Here is a 25,369-nt window from a genome sequence, read left to right on the forward strand (position 1 = left end):
GTCTTCAACACTGAATAGCTGCTGCATCTTCACATGAATCAAAATTTGCATAAAGAAATATAATTATGACTCTACCGTAAAATTTGCTGTAAAAAGTGCAAATATTCAAAGTGAACAGTATGAAACACTTTATAATACTTGATTACTTTGTTTTCTTCTTAGTTTTTGAATAATACTTATTCTCGAGAAATTTAGATCTATAATAGGAGATTTCGTTGTCTCCCTTCTAAATGGGTGGTTTCAGTTCAAAATCTCTTGTTTTTGTGACTGTGCTCCGGATCTATTCTCCGGAAAATTCTAAGATCTAAAACCACCAGGGATTTCGCTATCTTTCTTCTCTGTTTCATGCGGGTGGATTTTCAGTCTGATTTCTCTTGTTCCGGTAGTTCCGCTGTAAAGTTTATTTATCTTTAGTTGTTATTTTGGTTTGGTGTAGTCTCTCCTTGGTGAGCATTAGGTTGTTTCTCTTCTTGGTGGAGAATTTGGGTTCTTCTCTCTTTTGTATGTGATAGTATGATCTGTGATTTAGTGAGAAAAGATGTTAAGGGATTGCAGTTGTGGTTGATAGTTCAAACAAGATTAAGCTTTAACCGGATGTGGGAAAGAGGGTGCTTATAAATATTTCATCTTCAACAAACTGCATAATTTTATGAAAAATAGATTGATCAGCGATTGTTTTTATTTTATGTTCGTTTGACGCAACTGTTTTTGTTGATACCGCATGCCTTTTCATTATTGAAATTATTTTTTTACTCAAAAAAATAGTCTCTTAATTGGATTTGTGAAGATATATAAGTAAAATATTTAAGTAAAGTGTGAAAAAGGTAAAAATAGATGTAGGCATGTTTGGTCGAGATTTAAAAGCTCAGCATGTGGGTTTTTAAATCACAAACACTTATTTGTACTATTTGTGTAAAAAGTCAAGAAGTACTTCAAAGAAGTTGAGAATACTAGTTTTTGTTTCATGGTTTCTGTTCTTTTCCAACTTGCTTCTAATTTTTACATCAACTTTTTAGCTTAAGAGCAAGTCCAAGAGATGCCTCAGATCATATTCTAAATTATAATTTAGGATATTTCATGAAAAAATTTGATTGAACAATGTTTCAGCGATGTCTTAACATGTCCTAAGTTATAATTTGAGGTATTTGATGGAAAATAATCTTAAAAGAAGTGACTTCTTGCTTATAGTAAAGAAGTGGAGTAGAAGTGAGAAGTAAATAAGTTAATAAAGTGGTTGGAAAAGAAGCAAAAGCTGTGAGAGATAAGCTAGCATTCTCAGCTTCTTAAAAGTGCTTCTACTTCTTTGCACAAACGGGTCAAGAGAAGCAGAAGCCAGAAATAGCTTCTGCTTCTCTTGGCCAAACTGGCCCAATGTCATACATTGACAAACTCATCAAATTTTATTATACATTTATTTTAAATTCACCTAAATACTCAAAGAATCCGTGACACATTCCCCAAAACGAGAAGGACTTGATCAATTAAGGAAAACGAAAAGGAGATGGCAATAAAAGTGCGTTATTTAATGTAAGATGTACAGAATTAGATAAAAAAATGATTTGAAGCGACAAGTAGCTGCACCCAGTATGGCCTCATCTGTATTAGTTGTCAGACTGGCCCAGAGATATCATATCACTAGGCAGGAGCAGGTTAATTATCGAACTGTTTAGTCCAACTATATTCCAACGGAGGGTAGCAATATTCACCGCCTTTAGCCAAAATGCCAAATCAATAATACACTTTCACTTTATCCTTCATTTTTACTTCTAAGAGCATTTTCACGGAGAATGATCTATTATATTAATTAAATTATATGATTATATTAAATTTTAGTTAAGGATATTAGATTTGTTAAGATAAAAAATAGAGAATTAATATTATTTATCTATATTTTTCTAAGAGGATAGATATTAGAATTTTAATTTTTTTAAGATATGTCATCCAAGATGACATGTATCTTATGACAATAATTTTAACTGAACAATTTTAGTATTGGAAATGCCTTCGCATGAGCAAAGGATACACATACGAGAATAAACATATGTAAAATATTTTATAGCTAATTATATTGTTAAAATAAATAAAATTTATATTATTATTTAGCCCTAGAATATAACTATTTTACTACAATAACACATGATCTCTTATTCTTGCTTCTAAATCTTATTTCAAATTTAATTAAATTTTAAATAAAACAAAAATTTTAAGCATAAATTAACTTTCAAGTAGTTTACTTCTAAAAAAAAAACCAACTTTCAAGTAGCCCCTTTGATCAAATTTTTTCATTCTTTTCACCTTAACAAAAATAATAACTATAATGACATCTATTTTTTGTTTAAAATATAACACAAATTACATCGTTTTTTTTTTGAATAGAACACAAATTACATCGTTAACATTTTTCTAATTTAAAACAAAATGTTAATGGTCATTAGAAATGAATTTATATTTCATTATTAATATAGTTATTTATTTTGAATAAATGTATCTCTGTGTTAGAATATTGTCAGGTCTATCCTATTTCACAAATTATTTCTACTCAATTATTTCCATTTATATGCATAGTTGTGTCCACATCAATTTCACTTTCAATGCACGCTTGAAATGAGAAGAATGAAAATGGCAAAAACTCTCACATATTTCATTTCAAATCATAACATGATGTTCACCGTCAAAAATCTATAATGGGAAAAGAATTATGAACTTTATATCAACAAAATTCCCTTGAGTTTTTAATTATGCAGGTCCCAATTATATGTATAGTCACAGATGTCTTTCTTTCAATAGTGCTCACAATGGAGTAACCATTTACAGCAACAAAACCTAGAAACTGACAAAAGCAAAACATGGGGCTGCTTCACCACAAGAAGCTCAGCATATATTCTTTCAACTCCAATTTTCTTCTTTAGTCATTCGAATCATTTTTAGTTTGCGGGAAGGAGAAACAAAGTCTGAAGATTCCAAGCCAAATATTTAATTTCAAAATTTTCCCTATGAGTTCGTTTCAAATCAGTGTAAATAAGAATCGAACTCAGAATTTTGGACACCAAGAAGTTATAAATATACACTTATCATTATATTAAACTCAAGATTTTGGACTACATGCTTTTATTAATTATCATTATGGAAACGCTTGGTTTGTAGTTAATAAGCCCGGTCCTAGTACTTGGATTAACAATTTTAGATATATAATCAGAATCCCGATCTCACTTGAACGGTTAATCATTTCTTATCTTCCATTTTTATTTTGAATTCTCGTTTCCACTCACGATCCAAAAGTGTCTTACGATGAAAGAACGGTGAGATTGAGATTTTAGGTAGAACAAAATGAAATAATTGTAAACAGTAAACAAACAAAAAACAGGCACTGGTGCACACACTTTACCCTTCCAACAAAACCCAAACACCAAAACAGTATGGAAATAATAGTAGTACTCCTTGAGATTCTCTCTTTCCTCATCTGTTGTTTTTACATAAAAGTGGGCTAAACTTGTGTCTTTAAAATGCTGGTGGGGTTTTAATTTTCTTGGGAGCCTCTTGTTTGGTTATTCTTGATCTCAAGAAAAGGTGTCTTATCCATCTCTTTTCTCCTCCCCCTCTCTCTCTTGTCTAGATGTGGGATTTTTGTATTGTCACTTAATTTGGCAAAAAATACTGCCATCCTTCTCTTAATACTATCCTTTTTTACCTAATTATTTCCTTCTTACATAGAATATCCATATTTGGAAAGTTAGTTCTATAGTTTGGTTTTATTTCATTATATGCTGCTTTGTTCTTTACTCTTCTCTATATATCTTGTGTATTAAGGGAGCTTGTTTGTGTGTAGAAAGAGATCAATTCATGGCTAGAGAAAAGATACAGATCAAGAAGATTGATAACACTACTGCCAGGCAGGTGACCTTCTCCAAAAGGAGAAGAGGGATTTTCAAGAAAGCTGAAGAGCTTTCTGTTCTTTGTGATGCTGATGTTGCTCTCATCATCTTCTCCTCTACTGGCAAGCTCTTTCAGTACTCCAACTCCAGGTCTCTCTCTCTCTCCCTCCCCCCCTCTCTCCTCTCCTCCCTCCCTCTCTCTCTCTCTCTCTCTCTCTCTCTCTCTCTCTCTCTCTCCCTCCCTCCCTCCCTCCCTCTCTATCTCTCCCTCCCCCCCTCTCTCTCTCTCCCTTTCTCCTCTCACTCTCTCTCTCTCTCTCTCACTCGCTCTCTCCCCCTCTCTCTCCGTATATGTTACACATAGTAGCTCTTTACAGTTACTGTTGAAAAAGAAAAGCTGGACAAGTACACACATATCATGTATGAGAATATGTATTTATAATATAAAGCTATTCTAAGCAAAGTCAAGTTGTAGCTGAAAAGAACTTGTTTAGCTAGAAAAGAGAACTGATATCTCATGTGATGTGCTCATATAAAATATCATGTACAGTGTTCTTGTGTGTTCATTGCTGTTTTGCGGATCTGTGGTGTTTGGTCTACACTTTTATAATCTTTTGATGCAGTATATGCTAGGTTCAAGCGGCTCTGCTATGGTATGTAAAACTATTAAATGATCGTTTCATTTCCTTCAGCAAACAGCTAAGCATGTGACGAAAACCGATACACATCATGAATGATTTAGATCGGATCTTTATATGGTAATGTTAAGTTTAGCCACCTGACATACTAATGTGTGTTTATATTCTTAGACAAATTGAAATCCTTTGGAATGAAGATTAAATCGTCCTAGCTATTGGCAAGTCTTCACGGTTAATAAATTTTAAAACAAATTATTACAGCTATTTAAACACGACTAAAGCTGTACATACAATTTCTCATTAAAATAATACTAATGAAAGATTAGAGATTAGGGATTCCTTGGGTGTTGCGGAACAAAATATTGTAGTTGGAACTTGGAAGTATATGACGATACTGTGCATGCCCCCAGTCCCATGTCGAGGCAGGTTATTATGTGAGGGTAACTAAGACTGTTTGCGCCAAGCAAAAGCAGTCTCAACTAATTTTTGGGTGTTCTAACAAAATACTTAGTTTAATCATGAGAATGCACGCACAAGATTTACTTGATCAGTATAATGGGTCATCCCGCCTGCCTTTCATTCTTATGATAATGAATTTGCAAAGCATGTTTTTTCCTGTAATTGTGCAAGAACAAGAGTATACTCTCACCTACATGAGATTTATATACTGTAGGCTGAGAAGTGATATTATGGTACTTGCCTTGTTAAATGTTATCATGTGTAGATTTATATACCTGTTCCTATTTTGTGTCCTAAAAATGTAATGCGAAAAATTGCAATTGTATGCCGTGTAACTCAGTGTTATTAACATCTCCTGCAGCATGAAGGGAATACTTGAAAAGCATAGCTTACATGCGAAAAATCTCGGGCAGATGGAACGACCATCTCTTGAGCTTCAGGTGAATGAATTTGCTATTTCTCAACTCTTTGATACAATTCAATTACAGTAATTATTAACGAAGTCATATAATTCCTTGCACTAGGTACCAAATGCATAACTACACTAAAATATCCTCAGTTCCCCATAATAGTACATTATATCACGTCGCTTCCCATGACGAACAACTGAACTTGTATTGTGGCCAATAGATTAGTGGGTTTGTCTCGGTTTGTTGGGAAAATAGGTGAGTCGAAAATCACAGTGGGCATTGGTCATTTACCCCTACCATACAAATATATAATATTCTGTATGAATATCTGAAAAAAAAAATCTGTATAAATAGGGATTATAGTATATCTTAATGTTATGGGACCTCAACACAATCTTATAGAACTAGAACATTGTGATGCAGCTAGTAGAGAGTGAGCACTCCATAATAAGCAAGCAAGTGGCAGAGAAAAGCCGACAACTGAGGTAATGTTTACTATGTTTTTTTTTAGCTAAGTACTCTACATTCTTGTTTATAATCATGAGGGTGGATCGTTTGACACTTCGACCAAATATTATTAAAACAGGCAGATGAGAGGAGAAGATCTCCAAGGTATGAATATAGAAGAGTTGCAACAGCTGGAGAAATCTCTTGAAGCCGGATTAAGTCGCGTGATAAAGAAAAAGGTCTGTATCTTATCTATGTCAAATGTCTGTAACACACACTTCAATACCCAATTGAGAAACTAAAAAAAATAACTCTCTTTTCTGGAAACAAACTAATACACGCTATTTGACTCTAAAATTTCTTTAGGGTGAAAAGATTATGACAGAGATCGAGTCTCTACAACACAAGGTTAGCATATAAGATGACATGTGAAGCGATTACATATGGGGTACAGTACAAATAATATTTAAATCTCGTCCCATATATTTATGTTATTTACAAAATATTTTCAGGGCATGCAACTAATGGAAGAAAACAATCGACTAAGACAACATGTAAAAAGTGCCTTTATCTCTGTCTTACAATACTTCTCTTTATTTTTTCTGTTTGTTTTTATTGATGCATATGATTTGCTTATGCATAACTTGTGCTAATGATAACCACACAAATTCTTCCCCCAAAACAAGATGATGGAAATCTCTAATAAAGGTGGAAAGATCATCCCTGCTGATTCGGCAACCACAATCCATGAGGACGGTCCGTCCTCCGACTCTGTAACTAACTCTACTGGCCCTCCACAAGATTGTGAAAGCTCAGATACATCCCTCAAGCTGGGCTTGGGGTAAGTTAAATATTTAGTTCCTTGTTTGGCTCACTAACCTGTATATTGGTTAATTCTGATACTTTAGCATGATTTTTGAGTAGCAATGACGCTTTGAATTATATTGATTCTCGACCTCAATTCTTGCAGATTGAACTACTGAGGCAGGCGAAGGAGCAATGAATGGGAGAAGACAAGAGTATTGCCTATGTTGTTCTTAATCAAATATGTCACATCCACCTATGTATGTATACAACGTTTTATCATCAGACTGAATGGTAGTAGTGAAGTTGTACGTTGACCTCAAAATGCTAGTCTAATGCATAAGTATTAATTAATGAAAAATGTTGCAAGTAAAGAACTTTGTTTTTTTGACGGATGTTGCAAGTAAAGAACACCCACGTACATAATAACACAGTCCATCTTCATCTGATGGTCCGCACTGAGAACACTTCTATGTACTCCTGGAAGCAGCATTCACAAGTCACAAGTGTTCAAAGGAAACAGTGTGGAGTTTCATGATCTATTATCTCTGCTTTATCACTTTCTATCAGCTCAGAAACAGACGGGGATAGAAGATCAGAGTTTCAATTACGAGTATCCATTAACTTTATAATCTTGATACAAATTTATTCAATTTAAAATCTATTTTTCTATCAGAATTAGTGACTTTATATATATAGATATAATTATTTTCAGTTCAATTAAAAGTGATCTTATTTTCTGGAGAACTCTCATCCGAGGATCAATTATCTCATATTTATGAGCATTTCCAAACATATCATTTAAAATAATTAGTTAAAACAATATAAAATACTGATTAACTAAAGTTTGATAAATGTGTATGGTGTTTGAACTTGCTTATATTGTAAAAATGTTAATTCATTATTATTTTAAGTTTTTTTTACGGACATTATTATTTTATGTTGTTATAAATAAAATATATTGTTTTAGTTATGTCCAATCAGTTCTCATTTTAATATGTCTTGAATATATTTCAAATTTAAAGAAAATTATAAACCAAAATCTGAATCCAAAGTACGGATGAGTATTAATTTGAAATTTTATTATTTATAGTTTAATTTTAAAATCATTTTGTTAGTATTTTAGTATTAATGAATTAACATTTGATTAAAATATATTAGTATAAATGAATTAACATTTGATTAAATATATTAATCGACCCTAATTCTAATTTTTACTGAAAATTTATTTTTTATAATATTTTTACATATTATAAATCGACAGTATAAACAATAAGCATTCTTATTATCTATATGTAGATATGTTTCTAATATTAATATGTGATAACGTATTTTTCAATTAATTTTTAATCATATTTTTTAATTTATAAGAAAAAATATTATCTATCATACATTAACTTTCTGTTCGTCTTGAATAGACAATTGTTCGTCTTGAAATAGAAAATATTAAAAGTAAAAGAGTTATATGATAATTTGTGATGAATCGTGCATGTTCAACTTTTTTTTCTTTCTTCAATAAAAATAATTCAGGAACAAAAAAAACATAACCGATATAGATTTGTAAATAAGTTATAAAAAAAAAAAAACACAATCAAATTATACCTTGCATAGGTTTGGAAATAAATTGCAGGAGAAAAAAAAAATGAAAAACGGTATTGCAATCGCAAAAGTTATGCCCTGAAAAGGGGTGGTAAGACTAGTTCGCTCGTAAGAATAGGAATAGAGAAAGGCGTGTAAATCTCCCTCGGTCAGGTTCCATGATTTCATATAGATAATACAAAACTTGCACACATTTTACTCCATATCAATATTATTATACTACCTTTCTTCTTCTTACATATCGTCTATTTTGTGTAAGTGTAAATAAGAAGCGATGGATGAAGAGTACGATGTTATAGTTCTGGGCACGGGTCTCAAGGAATGCATTCTCAGCGGTCTCCTCTCCGTTGAGGGTCTCAAAGTACATTCATACTTTAGCTTTTGTTTATGTATTTGCTTGTTTTTTACGTAGCCAACATGTTATTTTCTTGCAAGTTGCAATGTTGAAACGATTATATGTAATTTTATATGCTAATTAATGTAGTTTTGTTGGAATCTTTTCTTGCATGGACCGAAAGCTATATCTGTCAGCAGTGTTCTGAAAATCCGGTTTATTAAAAATTCGTGATTAATCCCTAAAAAATATTTAACCGAATTATCAATCACACTGTGATCTTACAAAATTGAAAATTCTGAATCGGTGGGTCAACCCACTAGTTCCGATTCCCGATTTGCATTTGTGTATGTAATTGTATTCAACCGATTAGTTCCGATTCCCGATTTGCATTTGTGTATGTAATTGTATTATTGTGAAGTTGTGTTGATGCTGGATCACCCTTAAATTATGTCTCATTCTTACTTTTGCGTTTGACGCTATGTCATCACGAATCGCTTGTGTCGATTATACTTTGAAATCGTGTTTGTGTCCGATCGCCCTGAAATTTTAATGCGTTCTTAGTTTTGTGTTGGACACAATCTCACCGAGGATTGCTAGAAGGTCCCTATAGATGGATCTATAAATTTGTAGTGTTTATAAACATAAGCGACCTGCACTCTTTGTAGTGTTTAATTGTTGCCTATAAATTTCTGCTATTGTTCTAATCAATGCATTTAGCGAATGCCTGGTGGAGTGGTGGTGTTATGTGTATTTGTTACTAGCATTCTTAAATCTTAATTAGTTAATTGGTTTGGTTGCAGGTACTGCACATGGATAGGAATGATTACTATGGTGGCGAATCAACTTCTCTCAATTTAAATCAGGTACACTTTTAATTTCTTTTAATATCTATTTGTTAAAATGTGTATACTTTTTTTTTATGTCTTATTGAGTAGTTTCAGAATGTGGTTTCTAGTTATGGAAGCGATTTAAGAGCAACGATGCAGCTCCTGAAACATTGGGTGCAAGCAGAGATTACAATGTTGATATGATCCCCAAGGTATTCACATTGCCATACCTGCACTGCAATAGATGAATCAAGCCAAATTTATTTTTACCTTCCATGTCTGACATAAATATGTAGATACAATGCATCTTACTCAAAAGTTCCATGAAAGAGCTTTGGAGCTATGCAATAGATGAAAGTTTACTGTAGGGACGTTTCCATTTTACTCTGTTTAAAGCTGGTGTTAAATTTAAGGATTTCTTCCATAACATGCTTTTATTATTTTATTCAGCCACTCAATTTATGTTTTTGGTTTCTGTTAGTTCATGATGGCTAATGGTGCATTGGTTCGAGTTCTCATCCGCACTAGTGTCACAAAATATTTGAATTTTAAGGCCGTGGACGGTAGTTTTGTGTACAACAAAGGCAAGGTTTGGTTCCTATCTGAATTTGAAAGCAAAACAGTAATTTTTAATGAGGTCTTCGGGAAACCAATGGTTCTGTTATCCTCATCTAGATTTACAAAGTACCCGCAAATGATGTTGAAGCACTCAAGTCACCGCTAATGGGATTGTTCGAGAAGCGGCGGGCACGGAAGTTCTTTGTTTTTGTACAAGACTATAACGAAAATGAACCAAAAACGCATGAAGGGATGGATCTCAAAACAGTTACAGCAAAAGCTGTGATTTCGTAAGGCTCATTTCCTTGTATATAGTTTAATACATTTCCGTATGTTGACAGTTGACTTGTGCATGTGAGCAATACCTTTTATTTTTATCGGAGTTCCATAGCCCTTTTCCTTTTGCTTGTCGCACACTTGCACTTGCCATCTTCTGAAAAACCCTTCACCCGTAGAGGACTTTAAGCTTGTTACAGAAAATGATCTCTTAATCTTCTATTTGATTCGTTCGTAACTTGTTACAGAAACTGATCTCTTAGTCTTCTATATGTTTCATTCGTAAATTGTTGCCGCAGCTTTGCTTAATGCTGTGGGAATTGTACTCGACTGCTAATATTCTACTTAAATTAAAAGTTCAGATTCTGACGGATATATCATTCATTACTAGAAAATTCTCCAAGTCCAACCTGGTTTGGTGCTGCCCTCAGCTTATAAACACTTAAGTTGCATTGACTTGTGTAATTATCATTCACACGTATTTGAATCAGTGTGAAATTTATATGTTTTTGACATCTTAACAAATCATTCTTGATGTAGGAAGTATGGACTAGATGACAATACAGTTGACTTCATTGGGCATGCATTGGCACTTTATAAGGATGATAGTTACTTGGAACAGCCTGCCCTTGATTTTGTTAAAAAAGTTAAGGTAGATTATTTTAAACCATCTTCCCATTTTGTTCAGTTTCATATTCTCTTCTATGTTGTAGTGTATTCACCAACTTAATACAATCCCCTTTTATTTGAAAAAGTTGTATGCAGAGTCTTTGGCTCGATTTCAAGGAGGATCCCCTTACATTTATCCTTTGTACGGGCTAGGAGAATTGCCGCAGGTAAATGTTTCACTGTTAAGAACTTGCTGATATTTTACTCATATACTCATGTGATTTTTGCTGGTGATTACTAATTAATCTCAGGGATTTGCTCGTCTGAGTGCCGTTTATGGTGGCACATATATGCTTAACAAGCCTGGATGTAAGGTAATGGTGTGATACTGCGGGTAGCTCTGAGCCACTGACAGTACCATAGCTGTTGCTTTCTATTTATGTCAAGGGTTGTGTGGACATTATGTAATTATTCTGAGATGTGATACTTTTCATTGACCAGGATTATATTAAGTGCCTTTGTGTTTGGTGTGGGATTCACACATTTAGCTACTGAGCAATCATATACTGTGCTTGACAAAATCTTAAACCATTTTCTGATGCTATAATGACTAGGTAGAGTTTGGCGATGATGGAGCGACCATTGGCGTGACATCCGAGGGAGAAACTGCTAAGTGCAAGAAAGTAGTCTGTGATCCTTCTTATTTACCTGACAAGGTGAAGTGCTTATTCTCAATATATAGCTGTTTTTTCTTAACTTCAACTATCCTGCGTTACCAACTCAAATTTCTTGCACCAGGTAAAAAAGGTTGGAAAAGTGGCCCGTGCTATATGTTTGATGAACCATCCCATACCAAACACGGGAGATGCTCATTCAGTCCAGATTATTTTGCCACAAAAACAGATTAAACACAAATCAGACATGTAAGTATGCCAGTTGTTTGTCAAGAATCAATCTGATCTGCTGTACATGTGTGAGCATAATTGTACAAAGTATTCAGGTACACGTGATCGTTTGATCAGCTCACTAAATGATTTACTCCAAGTTAAGTATGCCACAAAAACTAGTAAAACACAAACTGGACATGTAAGTATGCCAAACTATTGGTGAAGATTAATCTGAAAACTTGTGTGTGTGTGTGATGGCAAATGGGTACTGCAAGTACATCTACTAATGATTTCAACCTCTATTAGAGATTAACACAATCCCATCTTCTAGCATATAAAAAATTATCACCTTATACATGGTATAGGATTTCTCTGGTTCAGTAACGCTTAGATTTACCTGGTTCAGTAACGCTTAGATTTACCTGGTAAAGCATAGACTGTGTTGCCTTCACTTAAAACCATAAAAGTAATAAAATGAAGAAAGTAATTAGTCAAAATAAAATATATATACTTTGAAAAATTAGGCATATCTATAAAAAAAACTAAAATTCGCAACATTGACTGTCTTGAATTCTTGAGATCGAATGCACTACCGTAAGACTTCTTCTGTACCAGGTACGTGTTTTGCTGCTCTTATTCTCATAATGTAGTTCCAAAAGGCAAATACATTGCTTTTGTCACAACAGAGGCGGAAACAGATAATCCTGAAGCTGAACTGAAGCCTGGCATAGATCTCCTTGGATCTGTAGAAGAAATATTTTTTGATACTTATGACAGATACGAGCCCACGAACCTTGATGCATCTGATAACTGCTTCATATCTACGGTAAGCCATACCTATAACTATAAGATTTATCACTTGAAAACTTCCATGTTTGCAAGTTTAAAGATTTGTTCTTCGTGTGACAAGGCATGAAATTTGACTTTAGCGTGCTACGGCTAGTATATTTCATATAGCCATATAATTTCTTAGAGGTGCCTTGATATTCTGGCCTGACCTTTGGAGTAGACTGGATTGTTTGCATCAACTAACAAGAAGTGAAATAAAAGGAGACTAATTTCACTCTTCAAGAATTTGGAGTAGACTCATATACTCTTCAGGAATAAGAATTTTACCAAGTTTAAGGACTAAATTATTATCTATATTCTTATGTGCGCTGTACTTAGTAACTTTGTATTATCTCCTTCATTTTTTTGTTCTGGTAAACTTGATCCAAGTATTAGAATACAACGAATCAACACCTTATGCTTCTCTTTTCCTTACCTCTAAAATTTGATAAAAATATGATATCTTCCTGGCATAATTTCCAGAGTTATGATGCAACGACGCACTTTGAGTCCACAGTAGATGATGTGATTGCAATGTACAGGAGAATAACCGGAAAGGTAATCTTTTGGCATTTATTTCCCCCGAGTAACAAGGGCTGGCAATCTTTTTGTGATTGCTTACTAGATATGATTTATCTTGTAGTTAAACACTGGCCTGTACCTATTTCCTGAAGTAAAGTATATTTTATTAAAATACACAGTATTTCTGCAGCATATCTGCCACATTCAGAAAGCAAGAACCCTAAAAACCTCAAAATCTTATAATGGTATGAAACTATATGGCAGATGTGCTTACCAAATATGTCACAGAAAAGTGCAGTGTAATACAGTTCTGCAAAATTTTATGGATAATTTTCACTGTGTTCTTTAGAAGAATTCAACTACACAACAAAACGGATTCCAAGATAGTATACATCTGAAACCTGTAAACTGGAGATTAGTACTGCAACTTTGTAACCCTATCGAAACACATAAATATCAGCTGAAAGTTTCTCAATTACATTTCCACTCAATATAGTTGTTTCACCCTCTGAATTGGTAATTAGCAGAATGGATGAATTTAGACATAGGAAATAAGTACAAATGATCCCACCATGAAAGGGAATTATTACTTGAAGCAGATATTTGAATATAGGCTCGTTTCTTCGTTGAAAAATGTTTTTTGGATAACATGTCATAAAAGGTATTTTGTTGTAAACCCAGGGTTTATTGCTCATTAACATTTAAGTTATATAGATGTAAAAAAGAGTCAGTACTAACATGATCATTTTACAGGATCTGGACCTTAGTGTTGATCTAAGTGCTGCTAGTGCCGCTGAAGAATAATTCCTCAAGTGTCGTATACCAGAGCTGGTGAAATTTAAGAATCATGACTAAACTTTTATTCTTCTATTTCGTCAACCTGATTCTGCACTTTTCAGTGTCCTTGAGTTTGTTTATTGCAGTCATTTCTGAACCAGCATTGCATTCTTTGTAGATGTGTTGTTTGCTTAGAGTTTGTTACATTTATTGATGAACAGAAAATTTACTTGGGCATTAAGAATAAGTCCATATTTTTTCTAGGAATATACAACATCTGCATAATAATAGTAATTTGTATACACTGGTGAATAAACTTGTGCTTGTGTGCCTTTAAGAAATTTTGGATTTCACACAATGTACATGTTAAAAATATTCCAAAATTGTTGGCATACACACTCCTCTAAATCAGTCCAACTTAATCAAACATCCACCGTCTTTGCAATATATTGCCAACTTAACTAGTAAGTAGTAATAATAAAAGTATACAATTTTTTATCAACTGTTCATATTCTGAAGAAAAGAAGTTTAGAATTTATATCAATAGCTACAGAATTAATTGTTTCAAGGAAGTGCATTAACTAGCATCAACTTCTTGGCAAATAAGGAATTAAAGTGAGAAGTATCAGCCTAGGGGACAGACAACGGAATGGATTACAATCACTTTTGAGATGGCACAACACAGGAAATGTATTCAATAAACTTCTTCGTGCTCCACTACTCCCTTTTGGTTTTTGATAGAGCTTTCTTCCTTTGGCTGAGCATGTAGCTGTACAAGAAGGGGCTGCCTGCAGGATGATGGCATGGATCTATATTAATATTCAGCAGAAGTTGACCAAGAAAAGTTAAAAATCAAATTAAGTGTTTTGCTGCCGTGTTGGTTTCTTCACTTTTAGCAGCTCCTATTTTATATATTAATTCCAGTAAATTCTACCAACTGTCATTCTTTTAAACTCCTCTGACACGTGTTATACCATTGCATCCATTATCATATCTGAAATATTACTTGAAAGTTTTTTTGTTCACAACCGAATCCTAGCTGATTATGTTGGTCTGACACTGATTCTGTCGAACCAAAGACCCATTGACCGAAAAGCATAAACAGTCAAAATTCTTGGGACCCCTAATTTTAATTAATACTTGGCCCCTTGATTTTGTTTTCCTTCATTCTCCCTTTTGAACTCAATTGCCAAAATAATTAATCAACAAATAATAGAAAGACAAATTGATTCTAATGAACCTGATGGCTGCTGACCATGGAGTTATAAACTGTAGAAGACCTTAACAATAACCAATACAGACCACAGTGATGTCAATAATAATCCAAACTATCTAAAATTTATATGAATGAATCCTCAGTTTATTTCTCAACATTTACAGCCACCATGATTAAACTACACATTTTAGCATTTCCTGCTCTAAAAAAAATAATTAAAATTTTCATTTCAACTTCTAGTTCAATGGTAACATGAATGATATAGCTTTGGCCAAAATGTGATGATGAGAAATTGACAGAATTAACAATCCTTTTCTTTTCAATTGAACAGAATGACATGTTTCTATAATTTTAGTAAACTTTAGTTAGTTTATTGGCATTATTTCAAAATGATAGATGATGAACAGAAGTGAAATCATAGTTAACAGTAGTGCTGCACGTAGAATTTAAATTTGCCATATGGGAGTTAAGTCATGCCTGGGATGTATAAACCAAGGGTTGCAATTGCAGCGGAAAAATAGTCAAACGAAGAATTCCATTTGTTGGGCATCCTTATGCAATACTTTTCAGAAACCTGCAAATATCAAAAAGGTGTCAAGATACAGAAGCGAAATGTAAAGCCTGGGTAGAAGATTAACTATGTTATATTCTTATATATATCTAGAGTTTTCTACACCAAGTCAACTCTATGATGCCTTTTATCCAACAAGTTGAATGAGATGAGAAAGATATCACAGCCCTGATAATGAGACGGGTCACAGGATATATGAGAAAACCTAAATGATGCTGAAGATTCTCAGACCTCGATTTTATTTTATTTTTAAAAAGATAATTTTCTTTATGAAAACTTACTGAGTTAAACTTTAAAGGTTCACTTTAAAAAGCAAATAAGCAGAAAAAAATGAACTAAGAATTTCTATTATCTGATTAGTAAATATTATGTATAACCTTCGGCATGATACTGTTGTTCAAACTCCAATTGAAATTAGAATGGTACATTAGTTGTTAACATCTAACCTTCATGTAGGGCATGGCAACGTATATTAGACCAACTTCACTTGAAATCCCAGTTGGGTACAACAGCAGAAACGCACTGTACCTGCACCGATGATAAGATAAGAATTTTACATAAATATTAAATACATATCTCCAAACTTCAGAGTCCAATCCAATGGCAAATATAAGTTATTTACCTGAGCCATAAGAGGAAGGAAGGAGCTGAGCCAAATGCCTCCTTCGTGCCAAAGAAAGAATATCTGATGACCTGAAAATTAGAAGAATGATTATAGATCGGTTTTTCTTGAATGTGAAAACATAATCCAGATGAAAGTAACTATGAATTGAGACATTTAGTGATTTCTAATATTGTTCTTTCACGGTGATCTCAGATTAAATTATTGGCTTGCCACTAACTCTCTCGTCTTTTGTGAGCAATGGTCATTGCAGTAATTAACATATGCATGCACCGTTGCACCCAATGCCTCTACCGAGGCTTAAGGTGAAATAATATCTTTAATTACATTTTAATAATAATATCTTTAATTACATTTTAAAACATTATGATACAATATTTGTAAAGTTCTTTTAAAAACAATTCCTTTTGGTATTGAAACATAATCTGCTGATTAATAGTTTACCTATACAACTGAAACTACAATCTAGACACAACTTGGTGAGTTACTAATGGCTAGTACAGTAGTGCGCTGACTAACCTCAGTGATCCCCCAGCTAATGACCAAAGAACTAACAAGTATATGCGTCCGAACCTGTCATTAGCAAGCAATTTAATTTTAAGAAAAAATGTTTGATAATATTATGGTAAAAAAGTATAATGCGATTCTTACCTCAGGAAAACTATACAAGATTCCCCATGTTACATACAACCTGGAACCTATCTGTGGCAACGTTGCTGTGATTGGTGATCTAACCAAACCTTTTGGTAAAAGGGAAAGAGGTCAACACAAATTACAAAGTTATAATACATTTGAAATAATATAACCGACTCTGAAAACTCAAAGGTCAGCAGAAGTGATTCTCACCAATTAGACCATGAAGTATCTGTTCCCGTCATTGTTGAATAAAGAACCAAAAGGAAACCAGAGAAACAAAAAAGATAAGTCAGTAGTAATATATCACTCAAATGTCATCTTACTGCTAATATTATCAAGCTCTCTTTTTGTAGATTAGATTGTGGATTGCAAGTACTTCAATCAAGCTAAAGGCATGTTAACTTGTTGGTTGAAGAGTCCGTCATCATCTCTCTCTAGGTCTTTAATATTTTGCTAGTTGATAATCAGTATAATATTAACACAATCACATAACCAAAACAAGGTTACTCTCTTATTAAAAAACAAGGTTTCCGTCATCCAAATATTAGTTCTTTGATTACTGTAAGAACAGTCAAGTACAAATTTACTACACTCAAGTACTTTATCCTGATTTCGATTTTACATTCATGAAATAAAATCACAACTATTAAGTTATCAACTCACCCAACACATCAACTTGTCAATAACAGGGATCAGGGCTTACTTGGATTCATATACTAAATTACTCAAAGCCCATCAATATAAAACCTTAATATCTAGAGTATACACTTAGGGAATCTAGGAGGAGCAAATGGTTTAAATTGACACCACCGGCATTACTCGAGCTTCGAAACTATGTGAACTCACACCAATGAAGTGACTAACTGAACCATATATCTTCAACTACAACTTCGCAAGGATCCAAGTGTGCCCATTTGGCATAGCAGAAGAGTTGAATTGGCCATCAATAGTGCGCAATTCCTATCTAGTAGTGTGAAATCAACAAGAAGACAACAAGTCTGTATTTTTCTTGATAATAGCATAATGGTCAGCAGTAAAATAAGTGCTTGCATATAATCAGACAATCTTACTCCAAATAACTGATTGAAGACACTAGGCGTCCTCATATAGGTTGCATTATTTCAAATTAGTAATAATAAATACTGATAACTGCTAGGAACTGAGTTATGGCAAGAACCCCTATATTTCGTAGCAGTCTACAATGAATAGTATAGTTTCTTCGACAACTGCTCTGCCTCACCATTACAGTCTTAGACATATCTGTTGAAGCTGACAAACTCAAATTCGATTTGCAGATCAATTTTGAATTCAGACATATTTATATGAATTCAAGAAGTGACCGAGCAGTTCGAAAATAAATCCTACATTCCAATCTACTTGCAATTCCAGATATATCTAAAATGATTATGATACAGACACTAACACAACTAAATGCAGATAAGTTTTAGAAACATCAAACGTACCTCCAGAAAGGCTGCTGATTGAGCAAGCAGCAGAGGCTTTTCTACTGCATCGTAAACATGTTCGTGCCCAGATTCAATGAGGGTCTTTACAGCAATAAAAAGAACTTGAAACCTAAAACAAAAATCAAACAAGCACACAATATCAAAATCAAGACCTTAACAATAAAACACCAAATTAACAGTAAAACTTTGAAAATTTACCATCCAATAAAGACAGTCCAATTATAAATAGTGAGGTAAATTCGAGATAATAATCCCATTTCAAGATTCCCAAGGAAAATGACAAAGATTGCAACTTTTTCTCGAGTTGAGCGAATTGGGAAAATGGGTAGTATTTAAAAACGAATGGGGAAGAAGATAAAGAAAGTTATAGCAGTAGTGATTATTAGGTGAACGGATCAACAACTTAAAAAATTAAAACCCCATCACAAGTTTTGTGCTTTTATTTCTTGAATTAGGCTCACTGGATGCCAACTCCCCAATTGAAATGCTACAAATACACCAAGAAGTGTAAAACATGCCCATGTGGATGCATACATATACCAAACCTACTTGCTTGTTTAGATTCAAGATTTGCCTCTTTTAATATAGAGCAATGATTTTTATTATTTATTTTAAAGTTGAAAAAGTTTTTTTTTCAAGAGGTGATAAAAGTTAAGTTTTTAGAGTTTTCTTTAAAATATTATTAATTTTAATTGCAGCTCTATCAATATATTTATATAAAGGAGAAGCGAGGGGCGTCTAGGTGGCGCCTCTCACATCGCTCCGTTCTATTTTTCTAATTTTTTGGAATTTTTAAATGAAAAATATCAAAAATTAGAACTACCTTTTTAAATTTCGGGTATATTAGAAGCAAGTTTTAGAATCTGATTTTGTTTCAAATTATTTATGGAATATAGTTTGTTGAGAGTTTTAATCTGATTTTCTTTCAGATTATTTAATTATGGGAAAGACAAATTATTTATTGAATATGGTAGTTTGAAAGTTTTAATCTGATTTTGTTTTAAATTATTTATGAAATATAGTAGTTTGAAAGTTTTGATCTGATTTTGTTTTATATTATTTAATTATGGGAAATACAAATTATTTATGGAATATAGTAGCTTGCAAATTTTAATCTGATTTTGTTTCAGATTATTTAATTATGGGAAATACAAATTATTTATGGAATATAGTAGCTTGAAAGTTTTAATCTGATTTTGTTTCAAATTATTTAATTATGGGAAAGAATAGCACACAAGTCTCTCTGCACCTATAAATACCCTTTTAGATTGTAGGGTTTTGGATCATCTCAACACAACTTACTCTCTCTCAATACTACAACCCTACCTCTCTCTGGTGATAGTTCTTGTGCTCGATTTCTAACTCGGAAGTGCAACGATAAGTGAATGTTGTTTATACAATACTAAAAAAAATAAAGGTTGTTGCAAGCAAAGGTAGTTATAGACCGCTATATTGGAGTCGACAAATCCAAACACGGGAAAAGAATATAGACTTGACATGATGTTGATGGTTGATATCAATAAATCTACTATTAGTGATATATGTTTGTTGGTTATTCTTTTATAATATTTGTTTTGTTCATCAGACATGTTTGTTGTTGTTAATTTTTATATGATTTAATTTGTATAAAGAAAAAAATTATTCATGCATTATCTATTTGCACCGTTCAAAAAACTTTTAAGTAAAGTTTGTTTATATAGTATTAAAAAATAAAGGTTGTTACAAGCAAGGGTGGTAGTTATAGACCGCTATCTCACATATTTAATTTAGATGTGTTTGTGCACAATCGATCCAAAAAAATTGGAGAAAGGTGACAATGGAAGAACGTGATTACTTTTTAAAAAAACAAATAAAATTAAGATTCGTCATGCTATAAATTGTTAATTACTTGTATAAATTTATTTTCATTTTTTTTCATCATGAATTATAGTCCAAATTTGCAATTTTATATATTAGTATTGGTATTAAATCAAGATTTTTATAATAAAAATTTATTGAATCCTACAAGTATTAATTTTGAAATATTAATATATTAATATACTTTTAATAGACAACAACAAAATTATTTTATTCTACAAATATTAATATTGAATTATTAATATAATTTTTATAGGCCGCCGCAACGCGCGGCTTCTCAACTAGTTAAAATATGGTAGAAAAACTAAGTTTTATTTTATGCTAGTTGTGAATATTTTGTATCATTCATAGATGATCATATTTGATGCGTATATTTTGGTTTGTAAGAAACGATGAAATATTTTTTGGTTAGTTTAATTGTTTGTCTTGTTTTTTTGTATTATTATATTTTCTTTTATGTTTAACCAAGGATTAAATTTCTATTTTGATTTCATTTTCTCCTTATTATATATACAAACATACTTTTATAATTATTTATTATTAGATATAATATATTTTATTATCTGTATAATATGGATTATCTTTTATATATCAATTTATGTTACCCTTATTTCTTTTATTCTTATTTTTAAGCTGCTGAAAATAGATTATAAAGGTCTTTTTTAATTAGTTTTGATCTTCTTTTCAAATAATAAAATTTTATTGTCTACGGTTTTCGGAAAATCTTGCATACTTTAGACCAGATGAATAGATGATAAGGTTATTTTTTCCTTTTTAATGAAAAGTAGTTTCATCTAATATTGTTTTTTGGGTAAAATGGCTTGATCATTACTGAACTGGACTTCAACTTGCAAGTGGATAACTAAACTCAAAAAGCTTGCATTTAACTAACTTAACCAGCTTTTACTTGCAATCACATAACTAAACTAAACTTCCGTTAAATCAACTAACGGGACTAACGGAAAATCTACCCCGCAGTACATTGTTTAGTTGGATCTGATGCAAACTTTGGTTTGTTTTTTTCTTCTTTTTTTGGCCAAATTTATTTTTTTCTTTTTAATCATTACTAAATCCTACAATCACATTTTAAAAAAAATATATGATAAAAATCGAGTAAATATTTTATAAATTAAGCAAAAAATAATGTATGCAGAAAAAATTAAACGAAATAATAACTACTTAATACAGAAGTCTTTAATGATTTAATGAAAAGAGAGTGACATGAAATGAGGCACACTGTTAATGAACAAAAAGCCTACGTTCGGGGCAACAGTAAACCAGAGCAAATGTCACTGTAGTAGTCTCTGGGGGACCAAAAATCTGTCCAATTTCATGACCATATGTACTTGTTCCATTTTAAATAATACGCTTAAATAAGCCTGTAACATGATCAGGCATTAATAAACTACTATTGCTGCAGAATAGAAAATGAAATTCAATTTCTAATTGTTCTTGGAGGTGTAAACTTTTGCACTTTCTTCAAGAGTCTCCCACTTGTACTTCTTATCCCTGTTTGTGAATTAGACAACTGATTTGCACCACATGCTTTCCTCCATTTTTTCTTTTTTTCTACAAAAACATTGGGTGGAGTTGTAGTTCCAGGTGTAGGCACCTACAGATATACAAAAAATATTAGAGCACATGTACACTTTAATGAGCAGAAGTGATGTAAACTTATAAGAAAAATATTAAAACTCACAAATAGCATTCTAGCTGTTGGTTGCATCTCAACATCATCATATAATATAGGTACTAACTCATTTTGTGTATCAGCTGCATTTTCCATTTGATTTAGCAGTTCTACCATCATCAAATCTTCACCAGTTGCATCCTCTTTTTGCTGTAGCTGAAGTTCAACTTGTGTCTCATCAAATTGTTCAGTCATCACCTTCTTTGGTCTCCCTTTTTTTTCACCCCTCTTTGGAGGCACATAATCATGAGGCTTATCAGGACAAGCATTAATTTTGTGACCCTCTTTTCTACAGTATCCACAATGCATCACTCTGCCTGCGTAGCTCATTCTTTTATATTTTCCACTACAAACAGTCCCTCTCCCTCCTTCCCATCCCTCCCTCCTCCTACAATTTTTTGGCCGGCCTCTAAGTTTTTTCACTATTAAAGGTGGTAAAACATTATCACCAATCACATCATCCCAAAATTCTTCCCCTCTAATAACTTCAATACAATTTGAATAACATTTCATATAAGTTTCTTTGGTGAACCAGTGAGCTACAAAATCAACCGGGTTTTGTCTAGAATGTTGGATAGCTGTGACACCATGACAACAAGGTACACCAGTTAATTCCCACACCCTACATGAGCAAGTTCTGTTATTCAAACTTACTTCACAAGAAGTCCCATTCCCTTTGACTACATATTTATCCCTTCCATCCCACAAAACTCTAAAGCCTACACTATCTTTTATAGCCTCATCTAAAATTCTTTTCATTTTAGGAACATCAACTTTACTACACTTCCACTCACCAACATCAACTTTAAGTTCTCTTTTAAACTCTTCCTGCATTTCCCTCAACTTCCAATTTGGGTTCTTTCTAATTCTGTCCCCATATTTATCAGCAAGCCATTTCACAGTCACAAGCATATTGTTGTAAGTCCACACACAATTATGCTCATCTCTTAAAGTTTTAATCTGCCAACCTTGATTTTCTTTAATATGGGTGACCCACATTTTAAAAGGACAACTTTTTGCACAACCTACTTGAACTCTCCTTTTATCATCAACTAAATAATGATATGGTCTACCTGTCTCCATTGAGCTAGACCTTACAGCATTTTTTAATTGTTTTTTATCAGCAAAAATGAGCCCTACCCTCCACTTTATATCACTAGCAGGGGTCATTTCATTGAATAATAAAATCACACTTTTTTCTTTGTCAGAGGTGGGAGGTGCTGCATAGCAAATTTCACTATCTGATTCATCTTCACTGCTTTTATAATTTAGAGATCCACTATTAAGTGAACTATCAGACTCAGTATCTTCATCACTGTAATGCTTTTCTTGAAGTTCATCCAATTTTTTTTTCTCCAGTCTACTTTTCTTTCTTATTTCAACAAATTCATCATCACTGTAGCTATGTCCATTCCTGTCATCCTCGTCATCTCTATCAGAATCAAACCCAGGAGGGATGACATGGTAAACAAATAACATGGCCATATTCTTACAACTCTTAGAATACTCAGCAATTTTAGGCAATGACTCATTGTTGACCAATTTAATTCCAGATTCAACTTTATAATATAACGAATCATATTCACCAAGAACATCACCAACACGTACCTTAAGCTGAGATATAGTAATACTTTCCAAATCAATATTGTAATACACCTTGTACAACTGCGATGTGTAGCTACACACTGGAATGTGTACAAAGTCACCTCCATAAAATAATTTGATACTATGCAATTGTCTCCTGTAAGTTCATCGATGCAAATTAGTGTACAAAATTGAGAACTCCTAAATTATGATAATGAACAAATCAATGCCATATTACTTACTGTGAATCGTTGCTACTTTGAGTCTTGTTCTTTAAATTCCGTCGTCGTTCTCTTTCGTCTTCCATGATTGTTGTTCTCCCTCTCGTGTGTATAAGCCGTATATGATTAAGTTGGGGGTACTTACGATCGGCTAAACCAAAGGTCGTAGGTTTTACTGAATTGGGGCGGGTTATAAAATAATCGGGCGGATCAGATGAATTTGGGTTATTGGATATTAACGGGCTTCCGTTAAAATTTAACACCACTTAATGAATGTGCGAATTTTAGTTAGTTTAGTTATGTGATCGCAAGTAAAAGCTGATGGAGTGAGTTAAATGCAAGCTTTTTGAGTTTAGTTATCCATTTGCAAGTTGAAGTCCAGTTCAGTAATGATCAAGCCATTTTACCCATTGTTTTTTGAAACAAGTTTCATCTAATATTGTTGTTGTAGGAGAAATTTTTTTAATGAGAAAATAGGTCCAAAAAACAAGGCAGGCCGGAAACAGGATGCATGGACTGGGCCGCTGGGGTGTAGACTCTTCGTTCATGTTACGGAGTCCAGTATGACATAATCTCGAGTCAACACCTTCCCGAGTTCCCGTTCAACGTTAAATTATACTCGTTCCGTGCCAACGATTTTGTGTATGTTTGGTTGAGACATGGAGAGATCACAGAAAAATGTAGAAACTGTGTAGTTGGATGAAAAATATACAAAATAGTGGGGCTTGTTTATTTTTTAATAATAAATTTAGGATATTGGAGTAAAGATTGGGTGTAATAGTGTTCTTATAAGTTATACATCTATTCATAATTATATTATAATATTAATATATGTTAATGATAGTAGATTTGTTTTTTTTATTTTTTAACGAATTATAAATCATATTTAAAAGAATAATGGCAAAGATTTTATCTTATGATACATCACACGTGTTTGTAATTTAAACTGTATAAAATTATCTAATGACGTAGGAGTAAGAAAACTATACATGTTGCATACTTGTAGTTTATGAAGGGACATGACCAAATAAAAACACATAACCAAAATTTTGGATTAAAAATTATAATCATGTTGAAAACATGGATTATTATAGTGTAATATCCTTTTATTTTCAAATACTTGACATTTGACTTTTGCGCATACACTTTTAAGTGCATTGATCGCATAGCCAGAGACAATATTTGTAAAATTTTCTTTTTTGTAAATTAAAATATAAATTTAATATTTTTTCAGAAAAAATAAAAAAATAATAATTTTAAGCAGGCAAAACTCTTACAATTGTGTGTCAGGTATTTGAAAACAGATGGAGTATAATATCAAGCTGAAAATACATTAAATGTTTTATTAGAATACAATAATTTCTTAAAGTTAATTGATTGAACGTTCAATCAAAATCATTAATAATGCTAAATGTGGACCATTTTAGAAAACTAATGATTAAATTGACATAGCAGCTACCAAAAACTTGAGTAAGACGGTCTTGTTTCTTTCTTTTGTTCAGCATAATTCGTAATATAATTCTTCAGTGCTATCTAATTTACTTTTTAGTACTTCGTTACCAAATTTTATAAAATTCATACTGAATTAGGTGATGATCCTAAGTTAATTCACTTTTCTGAACAAGTTGGACGGTATAACAGAATTAGAAGAAAAAT

General features: G+C 32.6%; 4 protein-coding genes across 10 annotated transcripts; 2 read left to right on the plus strand and 2 right to left on the minus strand.

The window, feature by feature from the left end:
- The first annotated feature begins 3,426 nt into the window (after positions 1 to 3,426).
- On the plus strand, positions 3,427 to 7,021 carry LOC108217630 (MADS-box protein JOINTLESS). Of its 2 annotated transcripts, none has more exons than XM_017390478.2 (9): positions 3,427 to 3,567; positions 3,827 to 4,022; positions 5,331 to 5,409; positions 5,803 to 5,864; positions 5,966 to 6,065; positions 6,193 to 6,234; positions 6,339 to 6,380; positions 6,513 to 6,667; positions 6,797 to 7,021. In XM_017390478.2, exons 2-9 carry the CDS (start codon positions 3,841 to 3,843, stop codon positions 6,807 to 6,809), a joined length of 675 nt encoding a protein of 224 aa, XP_017245967.1. In that variant the 5' UTR covers positions 3,427 to 3,567; positions 3,827 to 3,840; the 3' UTR covers positions 6,810 to 7,021. The 2 variants fall into 2 exon arrangements, with proteins under 2 accessions (XP_017245967.1, XP_017245968.1); XM_017390479.2 differs by having other exon boundaries at positions 3,564 to 3,729.
- A 1,307-nt stretch (positions 7,022 to 8,328) lies between these two features.
- On the plus strand, positions 8,329 to 14,166 carry LOC108217627 (guanosine nucleotide diphosphate dissociation inhibitor At5g09550). Of its 6 annotated transcripts, XM_017390470.2 has the most exons (14): positions 8,329 to 8,382; positions 8,489 to 8,590; positions 9,367 to 9,429; positions 9,522 to 9,605; positions 9,875 to 9,982; positions 10,069 to 10,241; positions 10,768 to 10,879; positions 10,983 to 11,063; positions 11,148 to 11,210; positions 11,451 to 11,552; positions 11,635 to 11,759; positions 12,339 to 12,549; positions 13,035 to 13,109; positions 13,827 to 14,010. In XM_017390470.2, exons 2-14 carry the CDS (start codon positions 8,504 to 8,506, stop codon positions 13,875 to 13,877), a joined length of 1,335 nt encoding a protein of 444 aa, XP_017245959.1. In that variant the 5' UTR covers positions 8,329 to 8,382; positions 8,489 to 8,503; the 3' UTR covers positions 13,878 to 14,010. The 6 variants fall into 6 exon arrangements, with proteins under 6 accessions (XP_017245959.1, XP_063947180.1, XP_017245960.1 ...); XM_064091110.1 differs by having other exon boundaries at positions 8,355 to 8,590; positions 13,827 to 14,166; XM_017390471.2 differs by lacking the exons at positions 8,329 to 8,382; positions 8,489 to 8,590 and adding an exon at positions 8,776 to 8,910.
- Positions 14,167 to 14,315: 149 nt separating this feature from the next.
- On the minus strand, positions 14,316 to 18,916 carry LOC108217631 (very-long-chain (3R)-3-hydroxyacyl-CoA dehydratase PASTICCINO 2A). The gene is made up of 9 exons (XM_017390480.2): positions 18,560 to 18,916; positions 18,359 to 18,470; positions 17,106 to 17,124; positions 16,911 to 16,999; positions 16,779 to 16,832; positions 16,260 to 16,330; positions 16,084 to 16,165; positions 15,544 to 15,640; positions 14,316 to 14,638 (listed from the first exon to the last, which is right to left on the minus strand). The coding sequence occupies exons 1-9, from the start codon at positions 18,616 to 18,618 to the stop codon at positions 14,568 to 14,570; spliced, it is 654 nt and encodes a 217-aa protein (XP_017245969.1). The 5' UTR covers positions 18,619 to 18,916; the 3' UTR covers positions 14,316 to 14,567.
- Positions 18,917 to 21,397: 2,481 nt separating this feature from the next.
- On the minus strand, positions 21,398 to 24,009 carry LOC108217625 (uncharacterized). The gene is made up of 3 exons (XM_017390468.2): positions 23,735 to 24,009; positions 21,918 to 23,649; positions 21,398 to 21,830 (listed from the first exon to the last, which is right to left on the minus strand). The coding sequence occupies exons 1-3, from the start codon at positions 23,797 to 23,799 to the stop codon at positions 21,654 to 21,656; spliced, it is 1,974 nt and encodes a 657-aa protein (XP_017245957.1). The 5' UTR covers positions 23,800 to 24,009; the 3' UTR covers positions 21,398 to 21,653.
- Between the last annotated feature and the right edge of the window lie 1,360 nt (positions 24,010 to 25,369).

The sequence above is a fragment of the Daucus carota genome, chromosome 4 (genome assembly GCF_001625215.2).
Source record: "Daucus carota subsp. sativus chromosome 4, DH1 v3.0, whole genome shotgun sequence".
Lineage (NCBI taxonomy): Eukaryota > Viridiplantae > Streptophyta > Magnoliopsida > Apiales > Apiaceae > Daucus > Daucus carota.